This window comes from Salvelinus sp. IW2-2015, linkage group LG16, assembly GCF_002910315.2.
Source record: "Salvelinus sp. IW2-2015 linkage group LG16, ASM291031v2, whole genome shotgun sequence".
Taxonomy (NCBI): domain Eukaryota; kingdom Metazoa; phylum Chordata; class Actinopteri; order Salmoniformes; family Salmonidae; genus Salvelinus; species Salvelinus sp. IW2-2015.
Window position 1 is genome coordinate 21,115,392 of NC_036856.1, and position 12,352 is coordinate 21,127,743.

The following is a 12,352-nucleotide window of genomic DNA, read 5'->3' on the forward strand; positions in this document are numbered from 1 at the left end:
CTTGTTGTATGTGACACCTTTTCGATTGGTTTCTTGCATTGTTTTTTAGATATTTCCAACTTCTTCATACCTTCTTTGACTGTCAGAATAAATGTTTCAGAATGTTCAATGCTTATGTGTAAAGGGTACATTTGCAAAGCAGTGGATGTGTAATGCCATGTCTTAAAACTAACGTGTTCACTTCTTCTAGTCAACTGAAGGGTTAACAGGACCTTGTCCTCTTTCTGTGTGCTCTTTTTCTCTAGGCTGGACACAACGTTGTTTGCCTTCAATGGACACAGAGGACTTTGAAACCATCCATTCGAGTGCAGAGGAGCTCTCCAACTCTTCGGATGGTGAGGACCAGTCCAGTAATAAAAATGTAAGTTATGTTGAATAAATCCTGACAGGTAACTTCATCCCCTCCATCTTGTTGCTCCTCTTAAATCCTTCCAATCCTCGGGAAATAAATCCTCTCTGCTTAATTATTTCCCACCATCACCCATCTTGTTAACGCGGGCTGACGACTTGACATTTAAAAGACAAAATAGCCTAGTGTGGGTCTCCCCAGAGCCTCCGGATTTCTCCTTCCATTACAATCTTTCTGATGTATGAGAGCCGGAGATCTGTTTTAATGGCGGGCCTGCTTCACAACTCTACCACACTGAGAATAATGCTCCCTGAGTCCAATATGAGACTGACGGATGGACATGCTGTACACACACATAGAATAGATGGGTGGACACAGACACACGTCACATGACACACACGAAAGTTACACAACATCACATACAAAGACAAACCACAACTACAAGGATAGGGTATCTCCTCTAAATCACCCTCCTCCTCCATTCTCTCCCTGCTCTTAGGTGGACAATGATCGCTTCCGTGTCCAGTTGACGTACGAGTCGAGGACAGCGCAGGACCTGTCTCTGGAGTCAGGAGATTTAGTACAGTTCCTGGATGAGGCAGAGAATGGCCAGTGGTGAGTGATGGTTGCACCCACCCTCTCTGTCCATTGAACACTATGAGAGTCCCAGAGAGAAACCAATTCTCCTGCCGTAGTAAGAGGGAACCAACTCAACAGGATAAAGCACAATCATATTAGTCCTTGTTCCTGCACTGTATTCACACACTGCCCATCTCTATCTCTTCTCTGATTTTAAACCGTGTTTGTAAAAATGTATAACTAATAACAATGTTGCTCCTGGGTTCCCTTGGGACTAACAGTTATTGCTGTGTAGTTTTATATTAAAAGTTAATTAATTGTCAAATTATTTCGATGAGGCATTCAGGATATTAAAGCATAAATGTTGAGTAGATCTGTATATCACAGTGGAAATTAAAACACAATGCCTAAATGAATAATATATCCGTCTGTTCGATTCATCCCACCACTATGAGGAGTGGTTATTACCTTCTCACAGTAATAGCCTCCAGAATCCATTGCAAGCCAGGGTGGATGAGAGAGGGATTGTGGTTTCACACGAGCTTTCGCAGTGCATTTTGGGGTGACTAATACCCCATTAGATTAAAGCTGCACTTAAAAATGCTTTGAATATGCTCATATTTCATCAACTCATGCATATTTCATATTTTAAAACCGTCTTCAATCATTTGCATCTTTGGGTTCTGGCACTAAAACGTCTCACACAACCCTCTCCTCTCCTTTTCAGCAGTCAGTGATATGAAGAATTTATATATTTTTTCATGGATGGAAGTCAACATGTACTGTACAGAAGTTTTTAAAACTCTGCACAACTCTCCTTGTGTATGATAGTTCTGACTAACTGAAATCTGGTCCACCATTTGCATTGATGTTAGCACAGTGCTCCCAGGAGCGGGTGCACCTGTCTGTCCATGCCACGGATAAGGTGTCAGCTTCACACCTAGCATCCACACGTAGGCTTCAGTACGTCCCCAGCACACTCACTGTTGACAGCATATTTACAAATGCTGTCAACAGGAACTTTGCAAGAACAAGAATGTCTCCTTTTGTGACCATTTTGATTTGCTGTGGGAGCAACCAGCACTCTGTAAAAGAGAGAGGATTCACCCTAACCGCAGGGGTTCCAAGATTATCTCCAGCAACATTGCAAACTGTTTTAGAGACTGACAGCCAGGGTATATTAATGCTCCAGTCCTCTCTGTCGTAATCAACAACAGAGGACATGGAAAGCATATCACCTCCTGTAGAAATGGTAGTACAGTCAATGTAACTTAATTTATGTTTCTCTCACTCCCCTGAATACCTATGTCAATCTGACAGCTTTTGTCATCAGTAATCATGTGCCTATAAACCTGCATTACACTGTTAGCACTGAGACAATTGACCGTAGTAGGAAGCCCACTGGGAGCAGTTCACCTTGCACTATCAGCGCAAATAAGCAACCCAGAAAAGGGCAAAAATTGCCCACAATAACATATGTAGACTGAGAAACAAGGTTCATGAAATCAATAACTTACTAACATCAGATAACATTCATTTCCTTGCTGTCGCTGAAACTTACATGGATAATTCATTTGACACAGTGTTAGCAATACATGGTTATAYCATCTACAGAAGAGACAGGAATGCCAATGGGGGAGGTGTTGCTGTATAAATTGAGTCATATTCCTGTAAAACTTACAGAGGATCTCATGTCATGCTGTTGAAGCATTATGGCTTCAGGTTCACCCGCCTCAACTAAAGCCTATTCTTGTGGAAAATTGCTATAGACCACGGAGTGCTAACAGTCAGTATCTTGATAATGTGTGAAGTGCTTGATAGTGTATGTGATATCAACAGAGAGGTATATTTTCTGGGTGACCTAAATATTGACTCATTTTCTTCAAGCTGTCCACTCAAGAAAAAGCTTCAAACTGTAACCAGTGCCTGCGATCTGGTTCAGGTTATTATTCAACTTACCAGGGTATATATGACTGAAATCATCCACGTGTATTGATCACATCTTTACTAATGCTGCAGAAATATGCTCTAAAGCAGTATCCACACCCATCGGATGTAGTGATCATAATATAGTAGCCATATCTAGAAAAACCAAAGTTTCAAAGACTGGGCCTAAAATAGTTTATAAGAGATCATACGAGAGGTTTTGTAGTGATTCCTATMTTGAAGATGTAAAGAATATTTGCTGGTCTGTGTGTATTGAGGAGCAACCAGATGCCAGAATTTACACATTTATGAAATTGCTTCTTCAATTTACTGATAAGCATGCACCCAGTGGATTGATGAGGAATTAAAACATTTTATGGTTGAGAGGGACGAGGCGAAAGTCTGGCTCCAAAGCCGATTGGCAAATTGAGAAATCATATGACTAAACTAAACAAAAAGATAATAACAATAATGTGCAGCTTTTGACATTATCGATCGTAATCTGCTGCTGAAAAAACGTATGTGTTATGGCTTTACATCCTCTGCCATATCATGGATTGAGAGTTACCTATCTAACAGAACACAGAGGGTGTTTTTTAATGGAAGCCCCTCTAACGTACACCAGGTAGAGTTTGGCATACCGCAAGGTAGCGGTCTTGCTTGGACCCTTACTTTTTTCTATTTAAACTAATGACCTACCACTAGTCTTGAGTAAAGCCTGTGTGTCTATTTATGCTGATGACTCAACATTATACACGCCAGCTACCACAGCAAGTGAAATCACTGCAACACTTAAAGAGCTGCAGTCAGTTTTAGAATGGGTGGCTAGTAATAAGCTGATTCCTTAATATATCCAAAACTAAAAGCATTGAATTTAGGACAAACTATTCGCTAAATCTTGTAGTGAATAATGTGTAAATTGAGCAAGTTGAGAAGACTGAACTGCTAGGTGTAACCCAAGATTGTAAACTGACATGGTCAGAACATATTGATGCAAGGTAGCTAAGATTGGGATAGGTCTGTCTGTAAAGCTCTGCTTTCTTGACATCACAAGCAACAAAACAAGTCCTACAGGCCATAATTTTATCACACCTGGACTACCACCCAGTTATATGGTTAAGTGTCACAAAAAAAGACATAGGCAAATTACAGTTGCCCCTGAACAGAGCAGCACAGCTGGCCCTTAAATTTACATAGAGGGCTAATATCAATAACATGCGTGTCAATCTCTCCTGGTTCCAAGTAGAGGAAAGGTTGACTGCATCACTACTTGTCTTTGTGAGAGGTAGTGGCGTGTTGAAAGCACCAAATTGTCTGTTCAAACAGCTAACACACAGCTCAGACCCCCATACATACCCCACAAGGCCTCCCAAGTGGGGTCTCTTCAGTCCCAAAGTCCAGAACAGACTCTGGGAAAGGCACAGTACTACATAGAGACATGACTACATGGAACTCTCTTCCACATCAAGTAACTTAAGCGAGGAGTAAAATCTGATTAAAAAAAAACCCCTGATAAAACAGCACCTTACGACGCGGACTTCGAAGAGAGACACACACACACACACAGACACACACACACACACATGCATACGCACACACACTGTAAAATTTCACATTTTATATTGTACATTTCTAATAATAGAGTAATAATGCAATATGGTGTATTGTTTTATTTATGATATAGGCTGTTGTTTTGTTGTGATGTAATTGTTTTAATCCTGTAGCTGATGGGGGATCCTAATAAATACTAAATACATGAGAAATGGGAACAGTGCACCTACTAAGTCCCTTCATGTGGGTGGTTCACATCAGGCCAAGGCCAGAGAGTGCTTGTTCTGCTAGGCAGAGCTGCAGAGTGTACAGGCAGAATGCTGGGAGGATTTAAATACATATATGAAGCAGTACAGAGGCTTTGGACAGAATCAACTGTCGGAAGCAGCAGCATAACCAATGAATACACAAGCTTTCCATCACACGAAGCAGGATGTCAAAAACTGAAACTTTGGACTCGACAGTTCACAGACAAGATCATAGAGAGAACTCCTGATCAAATACTATGCCTATAAATACGTGAGATTGTACACTCCCAGGGCCCCGTCAGCTCTCCCCACTGCCAGTGGCAGTAATCCAACTCCTAGTCACTCTCTGATCACTTATATTCCAGCATGAGGCCCTACACCAGCCTTTCCATTAAAGCCTACATTCTCTTTCATGTTTTAGGCTAGTCAAGAATCTTATTACTCAGAAGACAGGTCTGGTACCGCCCAGTATACTTCAGACAGCAGCAGAAGGAGGTCACTCATACTGTAACACTACTGGTATTTCTGACTAATCCACATCCATTATAAAATTATGAGGTATTCCTGGCATTGCAAGAAAACACTCACCCTAGCTCAAAGCAGTAGTTTGATTCAGTGCTGGGGGATTGGGCGGGYTGCGTGCTTGGGTGGACTCTAACGGTAAAGCTTTTGCCTGAGAGGTGAACAAGCAAAGCATGATGTCATCCATTGCAGCATGATCTCTCTCTCTCCTCCCTCCCTCACCTCAGCCTTCCCTTGAAATGTTCAGTTCACGGCCTTGCTTGTCTTGTTGTCTTGGAGCTCTGTCCTTTAAACAAGTGCTCTCTCAAGCTCTTGTCTGCACTGAGAGGAATCCCATATTCTGTTCTTTGCTTGGGCAGTTGACATATTTTTGCTCAGAGTTTCCCCACTTGAAACCATTTATAAGTCACATTCCAGCAGCATACTGGTTTGTACTACTATACAGTTTAATAGAAGCACTCTTCACTGGTATTGATCTTAATATTGTTTCACCATCGTGTCCTTCTTTACACTGCTATTAAAACTGCATTGTTTGGTCAGTCATTGTATCCATTCTATGCAACCCCTCTCTAAAAAGACTGATGGTGATGTTTGAATCTTAAGAATCACCACTCCCTTCACGCCTGTTGCTTGGCCTCCATAACGTTAGATCCTAACTCCCATGTACAGTGGGGCAAAAAAGTATTTAGTCAGCCACCAATTGTGCAAGTTCTCCCACTTAAAAAGATGAGAGGCCTGTAATTTCATCATAGGTACACTTCAACTATGACAGACAAAATGAGAAAAAAAATGCAGAAAATCACATTGTAGGATTTTAATGAATTTATTTGTAAATTATGGTGGAAAATAAGTATTTGGTCACCTACAAACAAGCAAGATTTCTGGCTCTCACAGACCTGTAACTTCTTCTTTAAGAGGCTCCTCTGTCCTCCACTCGTTACCTGTATTAATGGCACCTGTTTGAACTTGTTATCAGTATAAAAGACACCTGTCCACAACCTCAAACAGTCACACTCCAAACTCCACTATGGCCAAGACCAAAGAGCTGTCAAAGGACACCAGAAACAAAATTGTAGACCTGCACCAGGCTGGGAAGACTGAATCTGCAATAGGTAAGCAGCTTGTTTTGAAGAAATCAACTGTGGAGCAATTATTAGGAAATGGAAGACATACAAGACCACTGATAATCTCCCTCGATCTGGGGCTCCACGCAAGATCTCACCCGTGGGGTCAAAATGATCACAAGAACGGTGAGCAAAAATCCCAGAACCACACGGGGGGACCTAGTGAATGACCTGCAGAGAGCTGGGACCAAAGTAACAAAGCCTACCATCAGTAACACACTACGCCGCCAGGGACTCAAATCCTGCAGTGCCAGACGTGTCCCCCTGCAAGCCAGTACATGTCCAGGCCCGTCTGAAGTTTGCTAGAGAGCATTTGGATGATCCAGAAGAAGATTGGAACGTCATATGGTCAGATGAAACCAAAATATAACTTTTTGGTAAAAACTGAACTCGTCGTGTTTGGAGACAAAGAATGCTGAGTTGCATCCAAAGAACACACATACCTACTGTGAAGCATGGGGTGGAAACATCATGCTTTGGGGCTGTTTTTCTGCAAAGGGACCAGGACGACTGATCCGTGTAAAGGAAAGAATGAATGGGGCCATGTATCGTGAGATTTGAGTGAAAACCTCCTTCCATCAGCAAGGGCATTGAAGATGAAACGTGGCTGGGTCTTTCAGCATGACAATGATCCCAAACACACCGCCCGGGCAACGAAGGAGTGGCTTCGTAAGAAGCATTTCAAGGTCCTGGAGTGGCCTAGCCAGTCTCCAGATCTCAACCCCATAGAAAATCTTTGGAGGGAGTTGAAAGTCCGTGTTGCCCAGCAAACAGCCCCAAAACATCACTGCTCTAGAGGAGATCTGCATGGAGGAATGGGCCAAAATACCAGCAACAGTGTGTGAAAACCCTGTGAAGACTTTACAGAAAACGCTTGACCTCTGTCATTGCCAACAAAGGGTATATAACAAAATATTGAGATAAACTTTTGTTATTGACCAAATACTTATTTTCCATCATAATTTGCAAATAAATTCATTAAAAATCCTACAATGTGATTTTCTGGATTTTCTTTTTCTCATTTTGTCTGTCATAGTTGAAGTGTACCTATGATGAAAATTACAGGCCTCATCTTTTTAAGTGGGAGAACTTGCACAATTGGTGGCTGACAAAATACTTTTTTGCCCCACTGTATGTGAGTTTGCGTCTTTAACTCTTCTTTTTTTTTTTTTTTTTACATTCCAGATATCTTCAGTGACTTGTGCACAGCAGCTCTGTCTGACTCAGAGGAAAATGAAACCAGTACGTGGGGTGATGTATCTCAGGAAAGTAGATAAGCATGATGGACCATTTGGCCATGAACTTCTGGAACATGCTGTTTGCCCAACTTGGTCAAGCTTCAAAGTGGGGGAGCAATTTCAGCTGCTGTGCTCAGACAGAGAAAAAGCAAGTCTGAAGTCAAGTCAATAGTGGTGTAGGTGCCCTCTGTTGTTGCTATGCTACACTGAAAATAAGACTTTTGCTCGGGTCAGCTTCTGAGATTAAAGAAAATAACTTTTACCACCATTTTGCCATGTGTCAAACCCTGTACTTGATTAGTGCTCTCAAAGATATTCTGATGTGCCTTTGCTGCACACCACACTCCCTCCTGTGGCCTAATCAAGGGTGTATTCATTATGTCTTGCAACGGAAACCGTTTACCGTTTAAGAACCAAACAGAAACAAACAGAGCAAACAGAATGAAATGGGTAGGGAATTACCTGAATTTGTCCAATAGAAACTTTAGTTTTTGTTGGAAAACGTTTTGCAACAGAATAGGCATAATGAATACACCCCAGGTAACCTTTTGTGAGGAGGGTCATCCTGAACACAGTGGGCCAGGAAGTACCACCATGGAAACCGGAGATTTCTCCATCGAGGGGGAATATGTTTGATCTATAGACTTAATTGGAGACAAGCTTGATTGTATTCTTACCTTTTAAAAATCCTTAAAGTATAAATTTCTTCAAACTTTGTTTCGTCCTGCTGAATTCCTTGCCCGTTCAGTTGTTTTATAAATAACTGAGGGATTTCTCATTTTGCAAGAGATATTATTCTATTCCCTGAACAACATAAATAGCTCTTTACTTCATCTTATGTACACACATGTAATATATATTTTTTTTTCACTAGTGTAAAATTTGTCTATAACTATTCTATAAATATCAATTCCCAACTGATCATTATATAAGTATTCATGCCATCTTCTTTCAGATTTTGGCTTGTGCCTCCCCATTGGATTCATCTCAAATCTACTGTATGTCCTGGTTGGAATGTAGTGAATTCACCCATGAAATAGCATCTTATGGTTGATTATGATTACAGGCATTGAACATAGCATTGAACTTATTCTAACAATGCACTATCATTGTAATGAAAATATTCAAATTTTACTGTACAGAATATTTATTGCTATACGCTATGTTCCCAATATATAATGTTTTACTATTATACATATTTAAGAACTAGCTAAGAGCCATCATATGACTCATATGATCCTTCAACAGTTTATCATCTGACTTTTGTATAAATATCAGTGTTTCTAAGCCATAGAATGGCATTGAATGCCCCAGATATTATATAACATACCTGAGATTGTCTACGGCCACAGTATAGCAATCTTGTAATATAAAGAGCCTGAAAAAGCTGTATTGCTACTGCAAACATTTTTGTATTTATTTATTTGACTTTTATATCCAGGTTAGTCATTGAGAAGCAATTATTTTTCACAATAACAACATATTATTCAATGAACTTGTCGCATCATCTCAATGTGATTAAATCTTCTCTGAATATGACCGTCAAGGAACATTTCAACAGTGTTTTAACAATTTGGGGTGTTTTAAGAATTGGAAGACACTGAAAGTTATCAGCACATTCTCAAAGGGACTGAAGACAGAGGAAACTCTTGATGCAGTGTGGTAAATCCTGGTGATGGAATGTGAAGAAGAGGTCTGGACCTTTGCAAAAAATATCTAAGACGTTATGAAATTCAGTCAAAAGGCAATGAATTCCCACAAAGAAGCTGCCTTTTTAGACAGGTTTTTGACTCAATTGTGATGATTTAAGGCTGTGTTAAAATGAAATGTCATTATTTACGGTGAAATCAGAATAAATCTGTGACTGTTTTTATGGACCATGCCATCTAAGTGATGTGTAAATTATTTTTTCTGTAAAGTATATGATGAAATACATGCGTCTTGAAAGCCATTATTTATTAATGCTCTTTTGTCAGTAAACAATGGGGTTTCAGGTAGCAGAATACAGCCAGCCCACTACATAATTGTAATTCCCTCAGTTGGTGACCGGTACAAAATTTTGATCTATTTCTTCTCCCGAGATTAAATTATATTTTAAAAACAAGCACATAAAGTTTTAAATCCTCAAGATATCTAGTCTCTGGCACCAGTTACATGAAAGAAATGATGAAAATAGCATTATTTATAGCACTTGAAAATGATGTCTAAAAAATTATTTCTCTCAGAATCATTCATTTTCACCAAAAACATTAACCTAAACCTGCCACTCTAAGTGCATCAACAGATTTCTTTACATAACTGTTATGCAACATATTTTTTAGATTAAAAGTTTAAAAGATGTGATCTTCGTAGGCCAAATTTCCTTGCTGGTGAGTATCATATAGATGTACATTTCATGCTGTTTTGCATTGCCTTTCACTATCTTTTAATTTCCATTGGCATATACACTACTAGGGCATATCTTAGCACTAGCTCCACTTCAATAAAGTGTTCCAAAAAACTATTGTGCAGTGTCCTGGACCTTTTCAAAAAGGTACTTATCACTGCAATGTGAACATTTAGTCCATCACAGCCAATCACTGCGGTAGAAATTGAGTGTGGTACAGGGAATGACAATGGCAGGGGGGTGGAGGGCAAGGCAAGGCTTTGTTGTACAATGTCTTTCAAGTTACATATGGGAATACAGGTGGAGAGAGGAGTTGACACAAAGAGCTGGAGATGTGACAGGCATACAGAAGCTGGGGCTTGAGGAAAAAAGGAAAAGGAGGAAAGGGACTTGCTTGCGCTCATCACTTTGTCCTCCAGGCTTGGTGCAGGTTTCCAGAGGCTCTGTGAAGACAAACTCTGCACCGCAGCCAGAAGGGCCTGCTGGGAGGAATTAATCATGAGCATCGGCCCCAGGAACAAACTCTCAGTGATGACACCAGGGAATCTTGGGCAGTTCAAAGAGGTAGGCCTGTACTATAGGTATTTTGTCTTGAAGCCTTGTCTGGGTGCAAGTCTGAGAAAGTTGATTTGCCTGAGAGGGACTGAAATGAAAACCGTAGGTTGACGCTGTCTTGTTGCTCCACACTCCTCTTCATGTAAGCCTAGAAACAGGGGAGAGGAATACATTATGTGCTAGCCTATCTCACTTGTGAATGTACAATGCACCTTTCTCAAATCAAATGTTATTGGTCATAAACATATTTAGCAGATGTTATTGCAGGTGTAGCGAAATGCTTGTGTTCCTAGCTCCAACAGTGCAGTAGTATCTAACAATTCACAACAATACATACAAATCTAAAAGTAAAAGAATGGAATTAAGAAATATATAAATATTAGGATGAGCAATGTCGGAGTGGCATTGACTAAAATGCAGTAGAATAGAATACAGTATATAAATATAAAATTAGTAAAGCAGTATGTAAACCTTATTAAAGTGGCTAGTGTCCCACTATTAAAGTGACCAGTGATTCCATGTCTATGTATATAGGGCAGCATCTTCTAAGGTCCAGTGAATAACCAGGCGATAGCCGGCTAGTGATGGCTATTTAACAGTCTGATGGCCTTGAGATAGAAGCTGTTTTTCAGTTTCTCAGTCACAGTTTTGGTGCACCTGTATTGACCTCTTCTGGGTGGTAGCAGGGAGAACAGGCCGTGGCTCGGGTGGTTGATGTCCTTGATTGTCTTTTTGGCCTTCCTGTGACATTGGGTGCTGTAGGTGGCAGTGTGCCACTGGGGATGCGTTGGGCAGACCGCACCACCCTCTGGAGAGCCCTGCGGTTGCGGATGGTGGAGTTGCTGTACCAGGCAGCGATACAGCCCGACAGGATTCTCTCAATTGTGCATCTGTAAAAGTTTGTGAGGGTCTTAGGGGCCAAGCCAAATTTCTTCAGCCTCCTGAGTTTGAAGAGGCGCTGTTGCGCCTACTTCACCACACTGTCTGTGTGGGTGGACCATTACAGATTGTCAATGTGTACTGCGAGGAACTTGAAGCTTTATGCAATACTTATTAACAGCACTGTAACAGTTGGCATTTGGTAGGTTATTGGTAGGTTGCCAGCAATAGGGCAGGCTAATATCTTTGTTATTTTGGTCAACAATATTCTAGCTTGAAAAACACCAGAGGTATGTAATGAGGTATGTAATATAGACGACCATTGTCCCACATCTCAATTAACTACAAGTTGCCCACGTTTATTTAGGGATTTATAATAGAAGCGGGGAATTTGAAGAATCTCTGATGAAAAGGTGTGTGTGCAACATCGTAGTCAACCCGTGTCCACCGCAGTGTCAGTGGGCATCGCAGTTTGAATCCACGAGCCAGTCAGAAGCCCCGCAGTGCTGCTTCCGCTCAGGCTTTCCCATTCTTGTCCAATCAGATTACAGAAGCTTCGTATGCCTTGCTTTTTGAATTCAGGTCGAGCGAACTGTTTTGTCCACGGGCGTACAATGTCCCAAACAAAATGGATTATGCAGACAAACAATTAATTCCGACAACCAAAGTTAATTTCGCGTTTTCAGTATGCATTAGATAAGATTTCAACCAGGAGTTACGCAAATATTTGTTTGTTGTACAGCAAACATATATATATATTTACTTTTAGAGACAGGAATAACCTGCAGATAGCAGTGTCAATTCAGTTAGCCAACCGCTAGCTGAACTGGTCGGCTAGCCAGTTTGCAACTGTCACCTGCGATTATTTTTTTGTTATTTCCAAAGCTTTGGGTAAGTCCTTTGATGTTTCTGTTTACTTCTCCCAGCAACCATGATTATTAAGTAGCTAGCTAACAATGTGCACCCTTGGCCTTGCTAGCAAGCATGCTCAACAA

At 40.8% G+C, this 12,352-nt stretch overlaps 2 protein-coding genes across 8 annotated transcripts in view; both read left to right on the forward strand.

Annotated features, from left to right (window-relative positions):
• The window catches only part of mcf2l2 (MCF.2 cell line derived transforming sequence-like 2), a 130,848-nt gene extending 121,428 nt beyond the window's left edge, over positions 1 to 9,420 (forward strand). For 6 of the 7 annotated variants that reach the window (XM_024004497.2, XM_024004500.2, XM_070447597.1 and 3 more), the window contains 4 exon segments: positions 246 to 361; positions 849 to 964; positions 5,075 to 5,172; positions 7,485 to 9,420. In XM_024004497.2, coding sequence (XP_023860265.1) covers positions 246 to 361; positions 849 to 964; positions 5,075 to 5,172; positions 7,485 to 7,576 — 422 coding nt within the window. In that variant the 3' untranslated portion in view covers positions 7,577 to 9,420. 7 annotated transcript variants of the gene reach the window in all.
• Positions 9,421 to 11,901: 2,481 nt separating this feature from the next.
• Positions 11,902 to 12,352, forward strand: part of ect2 (epithelial cell transforming 2) — a 29,302-nt gene continuing 28,851 nt past the window's right edge. Inside the window, 1 exon segment of the mRNA XM_070447598.1 lies at positions 11,902 to 12,248. The gene's annotated coding sequence lies outside the window, so the exon portion shown is untranslated.